Source organism: Gekko japonicus, unplaced genomic scaffold, assembly GCF_001447785.1.
Source record: "Gekko japonicus isolate JY-2015 unplaced genomic scaffold, Gekko_japonicus_V1.1 scaffold929, whole genome shotgun sequence".
Classification (NCBI taxonomy): Eukaryota; Metazoa; Chordata; class Lepidosauria; order Squamata; family Gekkonidae; genus Gekko; species Gekko japonicus.
In genome coordinates this window covers 502,821-526,122 of record NW_015170918.1, presented here as the reverse complement: position 1 = coordinate 526,122, position 23,302 = coordinate 502,821, and the positions used below count along the sequence as shown (strand labels likewise).

Here is a 23,302-nt window from a genome sequence, read left to right as displayed (position 1 = left end):
GCCAAGCAGAGGCTCTGCCACTGAGCCACGGCCCCTCTTCACAGCTCTCCAGGGTCTCAGGCCGAGGTCTTTCACGCCACCTCCTGCCTGGTCCTTTTTAACTGGAGATGCTGCCGGGGACTGAACCTGGGACCTTCTGCATGCCAGGCAGAGGCTCTGCCGCTGAGCCACAGCCCCTCTTTGCAGCTCTCCAGGGTCTCCGGCTGAGGTCTTTCACGCCACCTCCTGCCTGGTCCTTTTTAACTGGAGATGCTGCCGGGGACTGTACCTGGGATCTTCTGCATGCCAGGCAGAGGCTCTGCCGCTGAGCCACAGCCCCTCTTTGCAGCTCTCCAGGGTCTCCGGCTGAGGTCTTTCACGCCACCTCCTGCCTGGTCCTTTTTAACTGGAGATGCTGCCGGGGACTGAATCTGGGACCTTCTGCATGCCAGGCAGAGGCTCTGCCGCTGAGCCACAGCCCCTCTTTGCAGCTCTCCAGGATCTCAGGCACAGAGGTCTTTCCCATCACCTCCTGCCTGGTCCTTTTTAACTGGAGATGCTGCCGGGGACTGAACCTGGGACCTTCTGCATGCCAAGCAGAGGCTTTGCCACTGAGCCACAACCCCTCCTCTATAATACATGAACGCACGGAGCTGCCTTCTCCTGAATCAGAGCCTGGGTCCATCAGAGTCAGTCTTGTCTACTCAGTTTGGCAGCAGTTCTCCTGCTGCCTGGTCCTTTTAACTGGAGATGCTGCCGGGGATTGAACCTGGGACCTTCTACATGCCAAGCAGAGGCTCTGCCACTGAGCCACGGCCCCTCCCCATAAGTATTAATGTGGCACATTGAATTATGCAAAAAAAAAGGGAGAGGAAAATGCTTAGCAGTGCCCTAGTTCCAGCAAGCTATACACAGTGGTATTGACCACCGTCCCTAATAATTTCTCCAAGTAACTTTGTGTATCATTTAGAACAGCACATCTCTATGAGTTGATAAAATGGGAGTGGAGAAAACCATGCATGCTGTCCTACAGTTTGGTGGTTGTGGTTAGGAGCACGGGCTCTAATCTGGGAGAAATGGGTTTGATTCCCCCACTCCTTCACATGCAGCTGCAGGTGTGACCTCCTGTTCTCTCAGGAGCAGTCCTCGAAAGAGCTCTCTCAGCCCCACGCACCTCACAGGGTGTCTGTTGTGGGGAAGGGAAGGGAAGGGAAGGGAAGGGAAGGGAAGGGAAGGGAAAGGAAAGGAGTTTGTCAGCCGCTCTGAGACTCCTTCGGGTAGTGAAGTGCGGGGTATAAATCCAATCTCCTCCTCCTCCTCTACTTCTTTTTCTTCTTCTTCTTCTCTCTCTCTCTCTCTCTCTCTCCTCCTCCTCCTCCTCCTCCTCCTCCGTCTCCTTTCCTTCTCCTTCTCCTCGTCCTCCTTCTCCTCGTCGTCCTTGTCCTCCTCCTCCTCGTCCTCGTCCTCCTCCTCCTCCTTTTCCTTCTCCTTCTTCTTCTCCTTCTAAAATATGAGTTAAACAAACGTGTACCTGCGGTTATTCCTGCTCTGGTGCCACGCTTCAGCTTTGGAACCCTCTAGGAAATGTCGTCAGGGCCCAAAGGCTGTGCCTCTCGGCATGCCCCTCAGCGGGTACATTCGACCTGTACTGCAGGATGGCCAACAGCTTCCACGAGGTCTTGGGGTGCCCCGTTGGCCTTCACGGTCACGGTTTGGGGCCAGATTCTCTACTTCCCCAAGGCCCTTCCTCTTCAACAAGGTCGTTTCCGAAGTCCCTCCTTCAGAGGGCGCCACTGCTGTGGCCAGGAAGGGCCGTTTCTAGGCCGAGTCCTCAGCTGCCGGAGTTGCCTTTCCCAAGCTGCTTCCCTGGCATCATCCCCGTCGCCATTTGGATGCCAGGCAAAACCATTCCTACTTCCAGTCAGGTGATGGCATCTGTTCAGCTGCTTCACCTCGTGAATGACTTCAGTTTTTCTCGGCCTATAACATTTATCAGGGTTTTTCTGCAAGAGTCTCCTTTGCTGCCTCTGTAAAATTCAGGTGGGGTCACCATGTTGGTCAGAAGCAGCGGGACAGAGTTTGAGTCCAGTGGCCTCGTTGAGGGTATTAAGCCTCCGTGGGCAAAACACAATGCTTCAGACAGAACTGGACCAGCGGCGTCCAGGTGACATTCTGGTATCTGGACGAAAACCAAGGGTCATTTCCTGCAGGAGCGCACAGGAGCGGAGCTCCGGCAGTAAAGAGCCCAGGGGGCGGGCACGTGCAACAAGCCCCCCCCTGCTCCCAGCAGCCCTCAGTCAGAGCAAGAAGCAGCCAGATAAGCTGTAGAGCCCCCCCCGGCCCCCTGGCCCAAAACAGTCTAGTGGCACCTTTAAGACCAAGTTTTATTCAGGTAGAAGCTCTCCCTCCTCTGCAAGGACAGATCTGCACGCCCCCCCCCCCAATAGCTAGCAATCCAACACAGTCCAGTGGCACCTTTAAGACCAGGTTTTATTCAGGCACAAGCTCTCCCTCCTCTGTGAGGACAAATCTGCACGTCCCCCCCCTCAATAGCTAGCAATCCAAAACAGTCCAGTGGAGCCTGAGCAGTGGGTGTTGCCTTCTGACACACTTCCTGTGATGTCAGGGTGTGTGACATATGCAAATGTTATGCTAATGAGTTATTCTAATGATCTCTTGCACCTCTTTTTCTGCAAAATGACCCCTGACAAAAACTCTATGGTAGAAGCCGGTTTCACCATAGAATTTTTGCCCAAATACCAGAGTGCCACCTGGACATTGCTGGTATGATGACATCACTTCCTGTGAGATCCCGGATGAAAAGTACTGTGTTCGCCACATGGAGGACTCGGACAATGACATGCATTTGCACACATTTATTGTACTTCACACTGGAACTACACGTCCTGTCCTGTCCTGTTGGAGGGTTTGAATTTCCCGCCAAAGTGGCTATTGGTGATGTTGGGGAAACTAGGATCCTAGGCTTCTATTGTCTAGAGGAGCCAAGCTCCTTACTGTAGCTGCAGACCCTGGTGGCAGCCTGTGTACAGCTGCAGACCCTGGTGGCAGCCTGTGTACATAACACTGGCGATGAGTTCTGGGTCTTTCTCTTTCTCCAGGGAAGTCCCCCCCAAATCCCCAAATCCCCTGCTGGTTGCCTTGGAATGGCCTCCTCGATGAGATTAGGGAGGTTCCCGCCCTCCTGGCTTCCTGCAAGCAATGGAGAGTTGAGTTATTCAAGAGGGCTTTTTGCACAGGAAATGGGGCTGCACTGAAATGATGGAATTCAGGGGCAGGGACCTTGGGGTAAAGGGTTAGAGCAGGGGTTTCAAACTCATTTGTCATGAGGGCTGGATCTGACATAAACGAGACCTTGTCGGGCCGGGCCACGTGGGTCATAAAATGTAATGCCAGGTAGCAGAGATGTAAACTTCATAAAGGACACAGCCACAAAGGGTTGGGTTTTTTTAACTTAAAATAAAAACATGCTTAAAACTTCAGCACTCTTGCAATATGTTGTTTAACATTGGCCCCGGTCACGCGGGATGGACAGATCGGGGGCACATCAAGCGGGCATGATCATACTGCAACATCTGGGAAGTGGCGCGTACCCGTCCCCGATCCGTCCCTTCCAGCCGAAAACCCGCTACAAAAAGGTAGCACCAAAACAGTACTACCTACCTGTTGATGCGCAGCACGGGCCGGTGCCTGATCACCAATGTGCCTGTCTCCCTGCAGCATACGGAGGCCCTGTATGCACGCATGCACAGCGGGCTCGCCTCGCTCACTGATCTATGGCTTCCCCCCGGCATCTGATCATGCCAGGGAGCAACTGCGTGGCGGCTCGGGGGATCTGTTTGATCCCACCGCCACACTTCTCTTTTGATGCGGCTCAAAAAAGCCGCACATCAGCCGCACCTTTTCCTCCAGTGTGACTGGGGCCAGTGTCTGATAACTGACACCTCTTGCTCTGAAGTACTGCATCAAAATGTCTGTGCTGTTGCAATCCTGAGTATGCTGTTCAGGTGTGTCTCTGTAAGCTGCAGACCTACAATGACGCAGCAGCAGCAGAACTGGAAGAAGAAGCAGAAGACAGCCAGTTCCACTGCGGGCCTGACAGAAGCCCTCCAGGGGCCTAATCCGGCCTCTGGGCCACATGTTTGACACCCCTGGGTTAGGGGCTGTAGACTGTACCACTGTGTATAGCTTGGACTATCTGCTGCTGCAAGTGGGCTCCTGTTGTGTAATTTTTGCTTTCATTTCTTGCGTCATGCTAATGCTTACGCTGCGGGCTTCACCTCTGCATGGTTCCCAGATCTCCACGAGTCAAGTCCTTTTGCCTTGTCTGCTGGATGCCCGGCTCTGTTGATTGTACTGATTTGTTCTGTGGAATCGTCACTGAGCCCCAGCGAGAGAGGCAGGCCATAAATAATGCAGATAAAGAAATACATAACTTTTCCATTGTTCGATGTCTTCTTGGAGAGGCAAGAACTAATTGGTCTGTGTTTGTGTTTGTGTCTGTGTGCGTGCGTACCCTCTGCCAAGCTAGAATAACAGTCTTTCTCGGTGCTTGCTCAGATCAGGTGGACCAAGACAGCAGGCAGCGCCTCCGACCGCTTCCAAGACTCCAGCATCTACAACGAGACCCTGCGGATTGCCAACATCCAGCGACATCAAGGGGGGCGCTACTACTGCAAGGCTGAGAATGGACTGGGGTCCCCGGCCATCAAGTCGATACGAGTCGATGTCTACTGTAAGTCGATAGTTTTGCTCTTGCTGTCTTGGTGGGCTTCAGGGGTCATAACGTGGGGGGGTCCAAGCTCTGGCCGGACAGGTAGTCAAGCCGGGGAAGGCGGCAGCCCTTGGCGCTGCTCCGCTTGGGGGAACAATCTCCTTACAACCTCGGTTGGGAACAATCTCATTTAACCAGGTTATTTGCAGGACCGATTTCACACAAGAGCTGCGCCGCGGTCGCGCCTCCCTTTGCCCCGCTTCTATTGGTCAATTTCCCACTCGAAGCCATGCCGCCACATTTTAACCCGCGGCTTCGCCCGATTTTCCCCGCGGCTTCGCGATTGTGTTTTTTTTAGGATCACGAAGCCGCGGGGAAAATCGGGCGAAGCCGCAGGTCAAAATGCGGCCGTGCGGATTCGAGTGGGAAATTGACCGATAGAAGCGGGGCAAAGGGAGGCGCGACCGCGGCGCAGCTCTTGTGTGAAAATCGGTCCAGGAGTCTTTTGCGTGACGACAGAGGCCTCTGTACTTTGGGCTTCAAATGCACGAAACCGGAAGACAGAAGGCACTGACGGCCAGTGTGTTAGAGGGGTTAAAGTCTTGGTCTAAGACCTGGGAAACTCAGGGTCAGTTCCCTGCCCTGCCGTGGAAGCTTGCGGAGTGACCTCGGGCCAGTCACACATTCTTAGCCTCACCGGTCTCACCTGCAGCTGCCATTTCCCCCACCCTGCCAGGACGGTGGTTTTTGAGGGTCATCATAGCACGATGCCGCTTCCTGACATCAAGCCACAGCCGACTTATGGCTACCCCCATGACGTTTTCAAGGTACGGGACGTTCAGAGGTGGTTCGTCGTTGCGTGTCCTGTATAGCAACCCTGGATTTCCTTGGTGGTCTGCCATCCAAGTACTAACTGCTGTGTGTGACTTGCAAGGTCTTCATTCCAGTCTTTATAGGGTTAATCTGCTCTACCTTCTGTGCTATTGCTTAGACTGACCTGGAAGGGAAACTTGGCTCAGAGCCAATGGGAAGATAGCCCGGGAAAATCTAAGTCTGTTTGCTGGCAATCATTGGTTACTGTGTTCAGGTGACTTCCTTCTAGGGGTCAAGAAGAAGAAGAAGCTCCATTGTTGTGTGACCATGTGTCTGTAGCTGGAAAGATATGAAAAAATGTAGCTCTAGATATCTCTTTTGTGTTGTAGCTTTCCACGTGAACCCTTCCCTTAGAAAGAAAGCTTTTTACATAGGAAGAGATGTCTCCTCTCCAGTGAAGCAAAGATCCATTGCAAACTCTGAATATTTAAGTATTTTTGCTTATTTTCCCCAACATTAACCGTGACCGACCCTGCTTAGCTTCCCAGATCTGGAGAGAGCAAGCTAGCCAGGGCCATCTAGGTCGGGTTCCCGGCTCTGGCTTGCTAGGTTTTTTTTTTTCCGAGCTTCAAAATTTCCAGGAATTTTACATCTCTAGGTACAACATGTAGGGCGTTTGCCACATGCTAGATTCCTTTTCTGTGCCCAATGTTTTTTTTGGGGGGGGAGGTTTGGCATGGAAGGATATTCACAGCTTGAGCCTCTGCGTAACGACCCTGGGATTCCTTGGTGGTCTCCCATCCAAGTACGGACTAGAGCCAACCCTGCTTAGCTTCAGAGATCTGATGAGATTGGCCTAGCCTGGGCCGTCTATGTCAGGGCAGAAACCATCAGAGGTAGTTTGCCCTTGCCTGCCTCTGCGCTGCAACCCTGGACTTCCTTGGTGGTCTCCCATCCACGTACTGCCCAGGGTCGGCCCCGCTTAGCTTCCCAGATCGGGAGATAGAGGGCTAGCTTGGACCATCCAGGTCAGAGCAGATGAACAGAAGTGGTTGGCCATCGCCTGCCTCTGTGTAGTGACCCTTCACTTCCTTGGGGGTCTCCCACTTTGTTAAATCCTGGGTTCTGGACATATGGCAGTGAACAGCTCTCATTTTTTTTTAGTGATTTCAGGAACACAACAGGGACACCCAGCAGGGTTTGAGCCCTGCTTATAAAGCATGCAATCCCCCCCCCCCAAGGATAGGCTATTTGCATTACAGTGCTTATCTATAGGTCAATTCCAAGATCCTGGCCAGCTATTGTTCCTGGGGAGCAAGCTCACCCAGTTCAGGTTCCACCTTCAGGGCTGGCTGAGGCTCGATACAGAACACCCTTCCTTTTGGTGGTCTCCCATCCCAGTACCAACCTGGGCCGACCCTGCTTAGCTTCCAAGATCCGGAGAGATGGGCCTAGGCTGGGCCAGCCGGGTCAGGGTTCTGTACGGAGGTTCTGAACTAAGTCAAGGGTAGGAGAGAAATGCAAGTCAGTGTCAGGCCCCCTCCCACTCCACAGACAAGACCGGCTGACTCAGAACCATAGACTTTGGCGGGGGGTCGGTGGGTTGAATCAGGGAGAGTTTCATGGATCCTAGTTACAACCCTGCAGGTATATCCCTTTCTTATTGCTGCGAAGGCCTAGGAAACAACTGAACACATGGAAGCTGCCTTCTACTGAATCAGACCCTCCTTGGTCCGTCAGGGTCAGTCTTGTCTACTCAGAATGGCAGCGGCTCTCCGGGGTCTCAGGCTGAGGTCTTTCCCATCACCTACAGCCTGGTCCTTTCAACTGGAGATGCTGCCGGGGATTGAACCTGGGACCTTCTGCATGCCAAGCTGAGGCTCTGCCACTGAGCCACAGCCCCTCTTGATAGCTCTCCAGGGTCTCAGGCGGAGGTCTTTCCCATCACCTACAGCCTGGTCCTTTCAACTGGAGATGCTGCCGGGGATTGAACCTGGGACCTTCTGTGTGCCAAGCAGAGGCTCTTCCACTGAGCCATGGCCCCTCTTCACAGCTCTCCAGGGTCTCAGGCGGAGGTCTTTCCCATCACCCACTGCCTGGTCCTCTTAACTGGAGATGCTGCCGGGGATTGAACCTGGGACCTTCTTGTCAGATACCGCTGAAAAGCCCCAGTCCAAAAGAGGGACACGAAAGACAACGAAGAGGACAAGCTGCTACAAGAATCAAGGTGACAGGGAGAGCGAGGGTACAGCAAAGAGAGACACGGAGGATCCAGGACACAGGGGACAACGAGCAAGACAAGACAGAAGATATGGAGGAAGGAGCCGATCCGGCCCTAATAGATGGAAAGCTAAAGTGACTCTGTTACTTTAAGCAGGGGAAGGGTTTGATTGGGAATAAAGAGGAAAAATACCCGCCACCAGGGAGGAATAGATTAGAACGAAACAAAGACTGAAGTCAGCTGTGCAGTAACACTGACCAGGAGTTTTCGTTCTAATAAATAGAGGCTACCCCATTGGGGAGGGCTCTCGAAAGTTCTGAGGTGAGTGAGATCATGCCTCTAATTCCTTCATCCTCCCAGCCCCGCTGAAGGCAAGAGCACAGAACCTACGAAGGGCAACGGAATTCGTGACACTTCTGCATGCCAAGCAGAGGCTCTGCCACTGAGCCACAGCCCCTCTCGTTCTGGGGCAAGGGATGCTCTGTATTCTTGGTGCTTGGGGGGGGAGCAACAGTGGGAGGGCTTCTAGTGTCCTGGCCCCACTGCTGGACCTCCTGATGACACCTGGTATTTTTGGCCACTGTGTGACACTCTGGGTGATTTCTCACGAGAGCTGCCTCACAGCAGCACGGTGCCGTTTGCCTCGACACAAACGTGTCAATTTCAGACCCGAAGCTCCGGGACTGCATTTTGACTCGGGGCTTCTCCCGATTTCCTCCGCAGTTTCATGATCCTCAAAAACCAGGATCACGAAACTGCGGAGGAAATCGGGCGAAGCCCCGAGTCAAAATGCAGCCCCGGAGCTTCCGGTCTGAAATTGACACGTTTGTGTCGAGGCAAACGGCACTGTGCTGTGAGGCAGCTCTCGTGAGAAATCACCCAGAGTGTTGGACTGGATGGGCCACTGGCCTGATCCAACACTGGCTTCTCTTATGTCCTTATCCCTTTAAATGCTTTTGGGAAGAAGTGGGGGGCCTTTAAGAAGTGAGGCCCTTTAAGGAAGAGGGGGGTGACCCCTTAAGGAAGGGGGTGAACCCCCAATAGCCTAACTATAGCTCCGGACCAGCCCATTTGGAGTGAGGGAATTGCATCGCCATGAGGGAAAAAAGCTAAGTGAAAGACAGAGGCAACGTTTGCAGGTGCTTTGGGGAGAGGTGGATGGGTTTCTGCAGCTGCAGCCCCTTTCCCAGGGTGGAGGGGGGAAGAGAGAAAGAGAGAGAGAGATGCAGGCAGGCAGCGGGTTGCCAGTGCTGGACATGCAGCGCACGCACCTGACCCTTTCATCTAAAGGGCAGCCCCGCGTCCCTCGGTTAAGAGAGATTGATCGGCAGCTCTGGCTGAGACACCTTGGCACTTATCCGGCCTTAGACGTCTTAGTGGCATCCCCCGCCTCCCCGAATATGAAATCTTGTGGGGAGAGGGACGGAATGTTAACAAGGCCCCTTAGCGGGAAGAGCAGAACGCATAAGCAACTTTCGAGAATGTAAAGAGTATTGGGGCAAGGGGAAATCAACCGATAGGGGATCCATTCCACATTTCTGAAAAGTGTTGCTCACAACAGTGGCTCATAGACACGGGTCTGGTAGCTGCCACGGTTGTGTGGAAGGCCCTGAAAGCCACTGGCGTGGATTGCAAAGCTCTCTGTGGAAAGTTAAGAGCATAACAAGAGCTCTGCAGGATCAGGCCAGTTGTCCATCTAGACCAGCATCCTGCCTAACACAGTGGCCAAGCAGTTCCTCTGGTGGGCGAACAACAGGGTATAGAGGCCGAGGCCTTCATTAGAACATCAGAAGAGCCCCACTGGGTCAGACCAATGGTTCATGTAGTCCAGCATCCTGCCTCACTCAGTGGCCAGCCAGTTCCTCTGGAGGGCCAGCAACAGGGCAGAGAGGCCGAGGCCTTCATTAGAAGATCAGAAGAGCCCTGCTGGATCAGACCAGTTGTCCATCTAGTCCAACCTCCTGCCTCACACAGTGGCCAACCAGTTCCTCTGGAGGGCCAACAACTGGGCAGATAGGCTGAGGCCTTCATTAGAACATCAGAAGAGCCCTGCTGGATCAGACCAATGGTTCATCTAGTCCAGCATCCTGTTTCACACAGTGGCCAACCAGTTCCTCTGGAGGGCCAACAACTAGGCAGATAGGCTGAGGCCTTCATTAGAACATCAGAAGAGCCTTGCTGGATCAGACCAGTGGTCTATCTAGTCCAGCCTCATGTCTCACACAGGAGCCAACTGGTTCCTCTAGAGGGCCAATAACAGGGCATAGAGGCTGAGGCCTTCCCCTGATGTTGCCTCCTGGATTCAGAGGCTGACTGCCTTGGGACATGGAGGTTCCCTTCAGTCACTGATCGACCTCTCCTCTACGAATCTGTACAGTCCCCTTTTAAAGCTGACGTTTTACGTTTAAAACTTGGCTTTCAGTTTTGTGTGTTGCTGCCACGGTGGGAGCCAAACAGCAAAGCTTTAGTGACAAGTCAATCCATCCATCGTGTCTAAACATACATCTGTCCAATGCTCCCTCTAAGCTGTGGAGTCTTGTGAGCAAAAATTCTACTCGGTGAGCTCCTCCTGGCATTAAAGTTGGGAGCGAGCAGTTCTGCTGCTGCACAAATCAGTTTGCTCTGGAGCCATCCTTCCCGAGCTAAGAAATGGGTGAGCTGGAGGCTAGAAAACTGTGAGCTAGCGCGCACTGCCTCAGCTTAGAGGGAACACTCCTTCTGTCATATTGAAATATCAGAGCAGGAGTCGGTCCAAGTCCAACACTGTCCTTCTGGTTGCTGGCGGGTTGAATCAGTGAACCAATCCCAACCCCCCCCCCCCCAATCCCACAACCATCACCGTCTCCTTGTGCTTTTTAATTTTTTTTTGTTGATTTGTTGATTTCAATGGCTTTGCGGTTTTATTCTGTTTTACTGTGTTTTTATGTGTGAGCACGAGTGCGGCCTTGTAAGCCGCCCTGAGCCCGCTTGCGGGGAGGGCGGGGTATGAATATAAATTAAATTTTAAAAAAAATTATAAAAGAAGAGGAAGAAGAAGAAAGATTGGATTTATACCCTGCCCTTCACTACTGAAAGATGTCTCAGAGCGGCTTACAAACTCCTTTCCCTTCCCCTCCCCACAACAGACACCCTGGGAGGGAGGTGGTGCTGAGAGAGCTCTTGACAGAAACAGCTCTTTTTTCAAGGACACCTCTTATCAGAACTATGGCTTGCCCAAGGTCATCCAGCCAGGTGCAAGTGGAGGAGTGGGGAATCAAACCCGGTTCTCCCAGGTTAGAGTCCGTGCACTCAACCACTACACCAAACTGGCTCCAGAAGAAGAAGAAGAAGAAGAGATGGGATTTGTACCCCACCCTTCACTACCCAAAGGAGTCTCAGAGCGGCTCACAAACTCCTTTCCCTTCCCCTCCCCACAACAGGCACCCTGTGTGGTAGGTGGGGCTGAGAGAGAGAGCTCTGAGAGAAACGGCTCTTTTTCAAGAACAGCTCTGACAGAGCTATGGCTTGCCCAAGGTCATCCAGCAGCTGCCAGTGGAGGAGTGGGGAATCAAACCCGGTTCTCTCAGATTAGAGTCCGCGCACTTAGCCACGACACCAAACTGGCTACAACAACTGGATACAACAATTCGGAGCTTACCAGCTGCTGTCCTTTATACAGTTTATATCTCCGGCCCCTGGCATTACATATTATGGCACTCGTGGCCTGACCTGACAAAGTGACATTTATTTAAGATCTGGCCTTTGTAACAAATGAGCTCGACACCTCTGCTCTAGGGCATAAGCTTCCCTGAGCCAAAGTTCACTCCATCATATACAAAGGAGAATGGAGAACCACCCTCCCTTCTATCGAGGCCACAAGGTTGGACTTCCTGATGGGACCTGGTATTTCTGGCCACTGTGTGACACAGAGTGTTTGACTGGATCGGCCTTTGGCCTGGTTCAACATTGGCATCTCTTATGTTCTTATGTTCTTAAGGGTTTGATTAGTCTGTATTCTCATTTGTATCTGACGGGGTGAGCCTTGAATCACAGGAACTTTTTTCTCTGGAAAATTGTGGCGGTCTCTAAGGTGCCACCTGACCACAAATGTTGTTCCACTGCCACAGACAAACATGGCTGCCCACCTGTTACAGTTTGATGTAGTGGTTAAGTGTGTGGACTCTAATCTGGGAGCCCAGTTGTGATTTCCCATGCCTCGACATGCGGCTGCTTGTGTGACCTTGGGTCAGTCACAAGCAGTGTTCCCTCTAAGCTGAGTTAGTGTAAGCCAACTCACAGTTTTTTAGCCTCCAACTCACACATTTTCGTCTTCGCTCAGGGAGGAGGGCTCCAGAGCAAACTAATTTATGCAGCAGCCAAATGGCTCGCTCACAACTTTAATGCCAATAGCTCACAAAGTAGAATTTTTCCTCGCAAGACTCCGCAGCTTAGAGGTAACACTCAAAAGTTCTTTCAGAGCTGTTCTCTCAAGGGCAGTCCTCGAAAGAGCTCTCTCAGCCCCACCTCCCTCACAGGGTGTCTGTTGTGGGGAGGGGAAGGGAAAGGAGTTTGTAAGCTGCTCTGAGACTCCTTTGGGTAGTGAAGGGCGGGGTATAAATCCAATCTCTTCTTCCAATCTTTCAAATCTTCCTCTAAGATGTCTGGGAGATCATACATGAACCTTCTTGAGAAGTTTAAAAAATGATCCCCTGTTGGTGTAACTTGATGTAACTTGTTATGATCTATTAATTCGTTCTATTAATTTATTTGTTCCATTGCCTTCCTTGTTGTTCCTGTGTTATGCCAATAAAGGTCTATGTATGTACCTGAACCAAACACTAACCTTACTATTACAGTAGTGTGGTACAGTGGTTGGAGTGGTGCTAGATTAGGACCTGGATTCAAATCCCCACCCATCAGCGAAGCTCGCTGAGTGCCCTCTGGGTCAGCCGCACTCTCCCAGCCTCACATACCTCGCAGGGTTGTTGTGAGGATGAAACAAAGGGAGGAGACTCGTGTACTCCGTCTTGTGCTCCCCAGAGGAAGGGCACAGTGAAAGCGTATCGATTTCTGGCTATGTTTGTTGCCGTCAAGTCACTCCAGACACATGGCGACCCCATAACGTTTCCGAGACCAGAGACCCTCAGAGACAATTTGCCCTTGCCTGTGTCTGCGGGGCAACCCGGGGCTTCCTTGGGACCCGGCTTAGCTTCCGAGATCAGACAAGGTCAGGCTAGCCTGGTCTATCCGGGTCAGATATAACCAGGTATAGACAGATATCAGAAAACTTGTTTTTTTCTCCCTCCCCCCCCCGCCCAAGAATCCTGGGAACTGTAGTTTGCATAAGTTGCTGAGGACTGCTAGAGATTGCCAGTGCCGCCATCTTAGAATCATAGAATGTTAGAGTCGGGAGGTACCTTGCAGGTCATCTAGCCCAACCCCCTGTACTCTGCAGGAGCATTGCCAAAAGACAGCCCTACAGCATACCCGAAAGATGGTCGTCCAGCCTCTGCTTGAAAACATCCAGCGAAGGAGCCTCCACCACCTCCCAAGGCAGTCTGTTCCACCGCTCAACCACTCTGACAGTTAGGAAGTTTCTCCTGATATTTAGCCGGTATCGACTCCCTTGTACTTTCCACTGATTAGATCTTGTCTTGCAATCTGGAGCAACAGAGAATTGACTTGCTCCGTCTTCTACATGGCAGCCCTTCAAATATTTGAAGACTGCAATCGTGTCCCCTCTGAGCCTTCTCTTTCCCAGGCTAAACAGACCCAACGCTTTGAGACAAACCATTTGAAGTTTTAAACCACCTGAAGTTGAAAGAATCCTAGGAAAAGGCCCCCTGCTACCTCATTGGCTACAGCTACAGAGGGACTTCCACAGAAAAGCATTGCCCTGTGGGTGTCTCCCAAGGCAGGCCAAGCGGCTGTCGGTGGCTTATTTTGAGGACAGGACAGGCGCCTTGCATCGTATGGCCAACGGTGGAGCTAGCCCTGGGGGAGATGACATCCGAAAGGCCTGCACTCATGTCCTCGCATTGCTTCTTAAATTAAAGTGCTGCTAATTTTTAACAGAGCCAGATCCACAATTAGTCGCGCGTGTTAGCAGGAAAGATGTTTCTGTATGGATACATGTTCCCGAGATATTTCCCCCCCCTCCAAAGCCTGGTGGCACTGCAATTAACTCAGTAAAACAGATTAATTAGTTCCTTTTCAAAATGAGAGAAAATGCAAAGGGTTTCCTCCAGCCCATTGTTTTATATCTTTTCTATCTCTGCAATTCACCATCGCAAACAAGCCAGTGTGGTCTCCTCTCAGACTTACAAGCTAAGTTAACCTCTCCGCTCCGCTCTGGGGCTCTCTTTGTTGCTTGAGGCCATGTGTTGTCCCAAAACATCAACTCCCAAACTCTACAAATGGAATAGTCAAGCCAGCCCGAAGGCTGGTTTGCTGGCAGCAAACAGACCAGGGATGACGGTGCTGGAATAAAAACGCGGCGGGCCACCCTGCGCCCCACTAGGTTCCTGTAATTTCTGCGGCGGCCGACACAAGTTCCCCTCTGAGGCAAACGGTGGTGATTTTTCTTGCACTTGTTAAGAAGCATCTTTGCACATCTCCATTCTGCATACAACACATCTGGATTTTCTGCTTGGGCATTTGCAGAAAAAGTGATCTGAACATGGATATGTGTGTGTGTGCTGGATATTTGTATATATATCTGTACTGGATGTTGGATATATATATATATTGGATATATATATATGTGGCCTCGGCCACACGTGCCGGAAAACGTGGGGGGAGGCGTGGCTATTTGCGCCATCGCATTCTGATCTGCCATTATGCGATCAGACACAACGGCGGCGCACCGAAATTTCGTCCTTTGATGTGTGCTGCAAAGAGGACGGCCGGAGGGAATAGGTGCGTGCTGGCACGATCACACTGAACGAGTCCGTCTGCAGCCCGTGGCAAACCATTTGCTAGTAGATCTTTGCAGGTACTTTTTAACCGCACATCTTCGGCGGCACGCCACGGGTTGGCCATGGGTGCGCTACGCTTGCCAGATGTTGCGGTGTGATCGCGCCCCGAAAATCCACCCGACATCCGTGCCTTTCTTGCGGCAAATTCTCCATGTGGCCGGGGCCATCATATAGTTTCCCTTGCTCGAAAGCCAGTCGAATCCGACCCTAGGGGGCAGTGCTCATCTCCGTTTCCAAGCCGAAGAGCCAGCGCTGTCCAGAGACGTTTCCATGGTCATGTGGCTGGCATGACTAGACACCAAGGCACACAGAACGCTGTGACCTTCCCACTGAAGGGGTACCTATTTATCTACTTGCCATTTCTTGCTTTCGAACGGCTAGGTCGGCAGGAGCTGGAACGAGAGACGGGAGCTCACTCCGTCACGCGGCACTCGAGTCTCGAACTGCTGAGCTACCGACCTTCCGGTCTGCAGATCAGTATCTTAACAAACACACACTCTCACATCCGTACACATGTATGTGTGTGTGCATGCATGTGTACACACACACCCAGATGCCCTGACCTGGCCTGCCCAGGCTAGCCTGATCTACTGAGAACCTGGAAGCCAAGCCAGGTCAACCCTGGTCGGTACTTGGACGGGAGGCCCACCCAGGAAGTCCAGGGGCACTACACAGAGGCAGGGAATGGCCAACCACCACCGTCTCTCTCTCTCTCTCTCTCTCTCTTGCATTGAAAGCTCTACGGGATTTCCTTAAGTGGCCTGTGACTCCATCAGCACAGATCCAGTTGCAAACAAACTGCAGAACTGAAAACGGTCTCTTCACAGTCAGCCAGAAAGACTTCAGGACCTTAGACAGCTCCACGTCCTTCTCAGATGGTTACACTTCTTTGGATTTTGTTTCCCCATTTTGAGCTGCGGTGGCTCAAGTGGTTAAGACGCTGAACTGCAGGCTGTGGAAGGTCAGTAGTTCGGCAGTTCGAGACCCGGGTGTGCCGCATGACGGAGCGAGCTCCCGTCTCTAGTTCCAGCTCCTGCCAACCTGGCAGTTCGAAAGCAAGAAATTGTAGATAAATAGGTACCACTTCAGTGGGAAGGTAACAGCAATCCGTGCACCTTGGAGTTTAGTCATGCCGGCCACATGACCATGGAAACGTCTTCGGACAGCGCTGGCTCTTCGGCTTTGAAACGGAGATGAGCACCAAAACCCTAGAGTCGGACTCGACTGGCTTTCGAGCAAGGGAACCTTTACCTTTACTTTAAGCAAACCACTCCCCCTCCCTCCCTACCCACTTCAGAATCCTGTCTTCCTTTGGGGGCATTGGTCAAGGTAATGGCTGGCTAGGTTATGAGAAGAGATGCTGCAGCTTCCCCCAGAGGAAGGCATGCAGGGGCAGGTCCAGGGGCGGATGAAGGCTCACGGGTGCCCTCAGCACTGACCCATCTTGGTGCTCCCCCTCCTTTCCACACTGGACCCGGTCCATTTTAGTGGTTGACCTGCCTGACCAGATAGACAATGCAGGTTGCAGCAATACAAAAATGTATTCATAGGATAACACAATAGACTGTACAAACTAAGCTTTTCACCCTTTCCCCAACTTTGTGGTGCCCCCTTTGGCCCTGGTGCCCTAAGCACGTACCTAGTCTGCTTAATGGTTAATCTGCCCTTGGGCAGATCCAACAATACACATTTGCTTGGACGCGTGGATTTTTAATTTATTCGTTTTGTTCAGTTTCTCTCTGTGAACAGAGCCCAAATTCAGTGTTTGTTTATTTCACGTTACACGGATTGTTGTTTGTTTGCTTGTGGATGAATATGGCTTACAGTTGTTTTTTTAAAGTCTGTGTTGTTTTCCTTGTTGCCCATAAGAACATAAGAGAAGCCAATGTTGGACCAGGCCAATGGCCCTTCCAGTCCAACACTCTGTCACACAATGGCCAAAAATACCAGGGGCCATCAGGAGGTACAGCAGTAGGGCCAGGACACAAGGAGCCCTCCCACTGTTTCCCCCCCCAAGCACCAAGAAGACAGAGCATCCCTTGCCCCAGACATAAGAACATAAGAGAAGCCCATGTTGGATCAGGCCTGTGGCCCATCCAGTCCAACACTCTGTGTCACACAGTGGCCAAATATAGCAGGTGCCATCAGGAGGTCCAGCAGTGGGGCCGGGACACTAGAAGCCCTCCCACTGTTGCCCCCCCCCCAAGCACCAAGAAGACAGAGCATCCCTTGCCCCAGACTGAGAGTCCCTATCTATACCTTAAAGACCTAAGAACATAAGAGAAACCAGTGTTGGATCAGGCCAACGGCCCATCCAGTCCAACACTCTGTGTCACACAGTGGCCAAAAACACCAGGGGCCATCAGGAGGTCCAACGGTGGGGCCAGGACACCAGGAGCCCCCTCCCACTCTTGCTTCCCCCCCAAGCACCAAGAATACAATGCATCACTTTCCCCATCCTGAGAGTTCCTGTCTATCCCTTGTGGCTAAGAGCCACTGATGGACTTCTGCTCCATATGCTTATCTAGTTCCCTCTTGAAGCTGTCCGTGCTTGTAGCTGCCACCACCACATCTGCTGTCCCATCAAAAGCAGTCAATTGATCCTAATCCTTATCTCTTTTACAGTTTGGTCAATTTGACCTCTTTATTTTATTGATTCATTTTTTTGAAGGGGGGGGATCTGTGCCTCCTCTGTAGGAAACCTCCCCATCCTCTTTGAAAAAACACACACAAATGCAGCCGTGTTTTGGCCTTTCGTTTTTGTAAACCCCACGGATGGATTACTGTCATGTGCTGTGTGTGGGGCTGCCCTTGGAGATAACCCAGCAGGAACTGCAGCTGGTTCAGAATGCAGCTGCCCCGTTATTGTCTCAGGGGCTCTCCGACCAGTCCTGACCCGATGGCCCAAGCTAGCCTGATCTTGTTCTCCTTCAGATCCAGTACAGAGATGAGCAGACCCATTTCAGAATGGGGGGTGGGGGGGAGAGGAGAGAACAGAAACCTGCCACAAGTTAGCAAGTTCAGGGGCTGCTGTTTCGAGCCGGTCTTTCTACCGAAGGCAGTCGGTATGCTTGTGCGACAGACTGGCATGAGATGTGCGGACACCGAGATTGTGGAGGCGGGTGAGAGGGCTGCAGGAGGCGAACTGAGGCCTTCCTTGTCCAAGAGAAGGATTATCTTGTAAGCTGACCATCTTCTCCCTCTGTGAGACAGGCCAGCTTCGGAGCTTCGGAGCTGTCCTTTCCAAGTGACACGGAGGAGGAGGAGGAGGAGGAGGAGGAGGAGGGGCACACTGGAGAAGAATGTTAGCGCATGCCTTTTTTTAAAGGTCTTCTGTTTGCTCAAGGGGCCACTGTGAAGATGTGTTTTGATGTCTTTTTTTTGTCTCGGACTTTCTTCTTTGGCATGGGGGCAGTGGATTGACAGACAGGAGGGGAAGCAGGCGGCCAAGGGCCTGCCGGGTGACTTTGGATCGATATGCGGGGATGAAACACCGGGGGGGAAGAAAACAAACTTGACCCAAAAACTGGAATCAAGAACCACCCTATTGGGGGCCTTCTTCAGAGGTCAAACAGTATCGAGGGACACGTAACATTAATACATGTTACAATAAGATAACCGATAAGTGAATTCTGGACCAAGGAAAAGAAGGTTAAGCAGCAAGATGTATAGACACAGGAGAAAGATGTTTGTGAGGCCTCTAAAAGTGAAAGGCATGTGTCTGGTCGGTGCCAAATCCACAGCTGCTGAATTAGGGCCCCGGTCACATGGGCCAGATAACGCCGGGGGGGGGGGGGGGGGGGCTTTTGTCGGGGGGAGGCGTGGCTATTCGCCCCAGAGCAAAATAAAGCGCGGTAACCCGATCACATGGTCCCCCGAGTCTCCGTGGTTCGGCTGTTAGCCGGTGATCACACGGCGATGCTGCAGCGTGGCAAAGAAGCAGTGCAGCAAGCGTTTCGCATTTGTGCGCATGCACAGTTCCATGGAGCAGCACTGCTTTCAGTTTCATGTTTGTACGCATGCTCTTACGAAAAACATCCGGTTTGTGACGGGATGTGGACGGGCGCCGGATGCCACGGGATACTAGCGCTCCCGTGATCAGACGCCCGCCTGTGCTGCACATTTTCCGGATACTAGTGCATTTTCCTTGGTACTGTTTAACTCCGCGTCTTTGGCGGGATGCCATGGGTTGGCCACGGTTGCGCTACGCTTCCCAGATGTTGCGGTTTGATCGCGCCCCGAAAATTCGCCTGACATTCGTGCCTTTCGCACGGCAAATTCTCCGTGTGACCGGGGCCCAGAACATCTTCCAATTTAGGTCCAAAAAGCGCCTGTGTGGCTATCTTAGTCAGAGCTAGAGTGTCCTCAACCAAAAACTGCTATTTGCTTAACTTTCCTTTTCATGCGGAAGGTCCCAGGTTCAGTCCACATCATCTCCAGTTAAAAGGACCTGAGACCCTGGAGAGCCGCTGCCAGTCTGAACAGACAATACTGACCTTGATGGGTCTGTGGTCTGATTTACTGTAAGGCAGGTTCATATATGTTTGGGAAGGGGCTGTGGCTCAGTGGAAGAGGCTCTGCTTGGCACGCAGAAGGTCCCAGGTTCTATCCCCGGCATCTCCAGCTAGAAGGATCAGGCAAGAGGTGATGGGAAAGACCTCCACCTGAGACCCTGGAGAGCTGTAAAGAGGGACTGTGGCTCAGTGGAAGAGGCTCTGCTTGGCACGCAGAAGGTCCCAGGTTCTATCCCCGGCATCTCCAGCTAGAAGGATCAGGCAAGAGGTGATGGGAAAGACCTCCACCTGAGACCCTGGAGAGCTGTAAAGAGGGACTGTGGCTCAGTGGAAGAGGCTCTGCTTGGCACGCAGAAGGTCCCAGGTTCTATCCCCGGCATCTCCAGCTAGAAGGATCAGGCAAGAGGTGATGGGAAAGACCTCCACCTGAGACCCTGGAGAGCTGTAAAGAGGGACTGTGGCTCAGTGGAAGAGGCTCTGCTTGGCACGCAGAAGGCCCCACGTTCATTACCTGGCATCTCCAGCTAAAAGAGCCAGGCAGGAGGTGATGCTGCCCGAGACCCTGGAGAGCTGCTGCCGGTCTGAGAAGACAATACGGACCTTGATGTCCTGAGGACTGAATCAGTGGAAGGCAGCTTCACATCTGCAAAGCCATGTTGTGAGGGCTTTTCACGTGGTTTAAATTGAAGCTATTTGGGAGGAGGGGGCAGCTAGTCCCCCCTCCAGTGTTTTTAATTGCTGACATTAATGAGTCTATGACTCCCTCCCGGATCACACCTTTGCTACTCCAGCTCTCCAGGTTCTCGGCAGAAATTGAGACCGATGCCATTTGGATGTAGAGTCACCAGCAGGGGTCATTTCGTAGAAAAAGAGGTGCAGGAGCTCATTAGCATAACTTATTTGCATATGCCACACCCCCTGACATCACCGGAAGTGTGTCAGAAGGCAACGCCCACCGCTCAGGCTCCACTGGACTGTTTTGGATTGCTAGCAATTCGGGGGGACGGGGGACGTGCAGATCTGTCCTCGCAGAGGAGGGAGAGCTTGTGCCTGAATAAAACTTGGTCTTAAACATGCCACTGGACTGTTTTGGATTGCTAGCTATTCGGGGGGGGGGGGAGAGGGGAAATCTGTCCTCCATCTGTCCTCGCAGAAGAGGGAGAGCTTGTACCTGAAGGTGGGCCGGGGGGGGGGCTCTGTAGTTTAGCTGGCTGCTTCTTGCTCCTCGTGGCCCAACTGAGGGCTGCTCGGAGCAGGGGGGGCTTGTTGCACATGCCCACCCCCTGGGCTCCTTACTACCGGAGCTCCGCTCCTGTTCACTCCCGCAGGAAATGATCCCTGGTCACCAGCAATGTTCCTTCTAAGTTTTGGAGCCTTATGAGCAAAATTTCTACTGTGCAAGCTCCTAGCATTAAAGTTGTCAGCGAGCACTTTTGCCACTGCATAAATTAGTTTACAGTCACACACGCTGAATAATCCACTTTCAGTGCACTTCCCAACTGGATTATGCCAGTTCACACAGTAAAACTCCAGTTGGATTGAAAGTGGATTGAAAGTGGATTATTTAGCGTGTGTGACTGCAGCCAAAGACACTTTTGTGAGCATTGTGGTCGAAAGCTCCTTGCTCTGGGGGACAACGCTCTCTAAGCTGTGGAGTCCTGTGAGCAAAAAATCTATTTTGTGAGCTCCTGGCATTGAAGTTGTGAGCGAGCAATTTGGCTGCTGCATAAATTAGTCTGCTCTGGGGCCACCCTTCCTGAGCGGAGACAAAAATCTGTGAGCCAGAGGCTAAAAAACTGTGAGCTAGCTCACACTGACTCAGCTTAGAGGAGACATGGGTTGCCAGCCTCCAGGTGGAATCTGGAGATCTCCTGGGATTTCACAACTGATTTCCAGGTGGCAGAGATCAGTTGGCTTGCAAAATCCACTCCTAAGGCCTTGTGCTGAATAACTTCTCCATAGATCAGAGCTGGGTGGTCCTGCCAGTTTGGTTGTCGTGGTTAAGTGCACGGACTCTAATCTGGGAGAACCCGGTTTGATTCCCCCACTCCTCCACTCGCAGCTGCTGGATGACCTTGGGCAAGCCCTAGTTCTGGCACAGCTGTTCTTGAAAAAGAGCAGTTTCTGTAAGAGCTTTCCCAGCCCCACCTACCTCACAGGCAGTGTTCCCTCTAAGCTGAGTTAGTGTGAGCTAGCTCACAGTTTTTTAGCCTCCGGCTCACACATTTTTGTCTTAGCTCAGGAAGGGATGGCTCCAGAGCAAAATAATTTATGCAGTAGCCAAAGCGCTCGCTCGCAACTTGAATGCCAGTAGCTTACAAAGTAGAATTTTTGCTCACAAGACTCCACAGCTTAGAGGGAACATTGTCTCCAAACCAGTCCTCCACGGAACTTAGGGTGTCGTACGTATTTGCACCCTCCTCCAAATTGCCCCTCACAATAGGGTTGCCAACTTCCAGGTGGTAGAAGCCCAAAACGAGAGATCACGGGAGGAAGCGGAATTCCAAAAACAACATCCGTGACCTCCCCTCCCCAAACTCCACCCTCCCCAAGAACTACCCCCAAATCTCCAGGTATTTCCCAACCCAGAGCTGGTTACCCTACCCTACAACAACCCTTTGAGGTAGGTCACAGTGAGAGGTGAGAGGCTCATGGCAGCCAAAACTGATTTTGTGGCTGAGTGGGGTTGGGAAGGCGGCTTTCCCAGTCCCAAACCACCTGCTCACAACTTTAATGCCGGTAGTTCAAAAAGTAGAATTTTTGCTCACAGGACTCTACAGCTTAGAGGGAACATTGCTCACAGGGTGTCTGTTGTGGGGAGGGGAAGGGAAAGGAGTTTGTAAGCCACTATGAGACACCTTTGGGTAGTGAAGGGCAGGGTATAAATCCAGTCTCTTCTTGAAAAAGAGTAGTTCCTGCCAAGAGTTCTCTCAGCTCCACGGACTTCACAGGGTGTCTGTTGTGGGGAGGGGAAGAGAAAGGAGTTTGTCAGCCGCTCTGAGACACCTTTGGGTAGTGAAGGGCCATGGGGTATAAATCCAATCTCTTCTCTTCTTCTCTTCTATTATCCAGGGAGTAGAAGAAAAGTGTCCTTGTGATCAAAGGGTGCTTCAGCTGTCTTGCTCTGGAGAGCTCGCTTTGGACTGGCCCCTCTGGCCTGCCAGCCGGCCACCACAAACACTTGCTGGGGTGTTACAGAAACTAGAAGCAAATGCTGTGCGGCGCTGGCGGCTTTTGTCTTGCGTTAGCAGGATGTGTGCTTACATAATAATCCAACATGACGTTTTGTCCAGCCAGCACAATAACAAAAAACGCAGCGGAATGCTCAAGGGAGATTTCCAAATTACTGCATTTCCCAGTGTCATTTATTGGCTTCTCCCTCCTACTGCTTGGACAGCAAAGACAGTCAGCAGCCAGTAGCTCCTATCCCTCAAGCCCCACTGGGATACCTTCCCAACAGCCCATGGCAAAAAACAAACAGACAAATGCCATAAGAACATGTGGATACACAAGAACACTTGAAGCTGCTTCCTACTGAGTCAGAACCTCCGCCTATCACTGTCAGTATTGTCTACTCAGACTGGCAGCAGCTCTCCAGGGAAATGCCAGAGATTGAACATAAGAGAAGCCAATGCTGGATCAGGCCAGTGGCCCATCCAGTCCAACACTCTTGTGTCACATGCCCTCAGGAGGTCCAGCAGTGGGGCCAGGACACTAGAAGCCCCTCCCACTGTTGACCCCCCCAAGATTATGCATGGGAAAGAGCAGGTAGAGAAAGAGGTACTTTTCTCCCTTTCTCACAATACAAGAACTCGTGGGCACTCAATGAAATTGCTGAGCGGTCGGGTTAGGATAAAAGGAAGTTCTTATTCACCCAAAGAGCTATTAACACATGGAATTCACTGTCGCAGGAGCTGGCAGCGGCTACAAGCACGGACGGCTTCAAGAGGGAATTAGATAAGCATCTGGAGCAGAGGTCCATCAGTGGCTATTAGCCACAAGGTATAGATAGGGACTCTGGGGCAAGTGATGCTCTGTCTTCTTGGTGCTTGGGGGGGTCAACAGTGGGAGGGCTTCTAGTGTCCTG

General features: G+C 52.0%; 1 protein-coding gene across 1 annotated transcript in view; it reads left to right on the top strand.

The window, feature by feature from the left end:
• The window catches only part of MDGA2 (MAM domain containing glycosylphosphatidylinositol anchor 2), a 407,262-nt gene that overhangs the window by 44,625 nt on the left and 339,335 nt on the right, over positions 1-23,302 (top strand). The window contains exon 3 of the mRNA XM_015418765.1: positions 4,558-4,732. Within this exon, the coding sequence (XP_015274251.1) occupies positions 4,558-4,732 (175 nt within the window). The remainder of the gene's footprint in view (positions 1-4,557; positions 4,733-23,302) is intronic.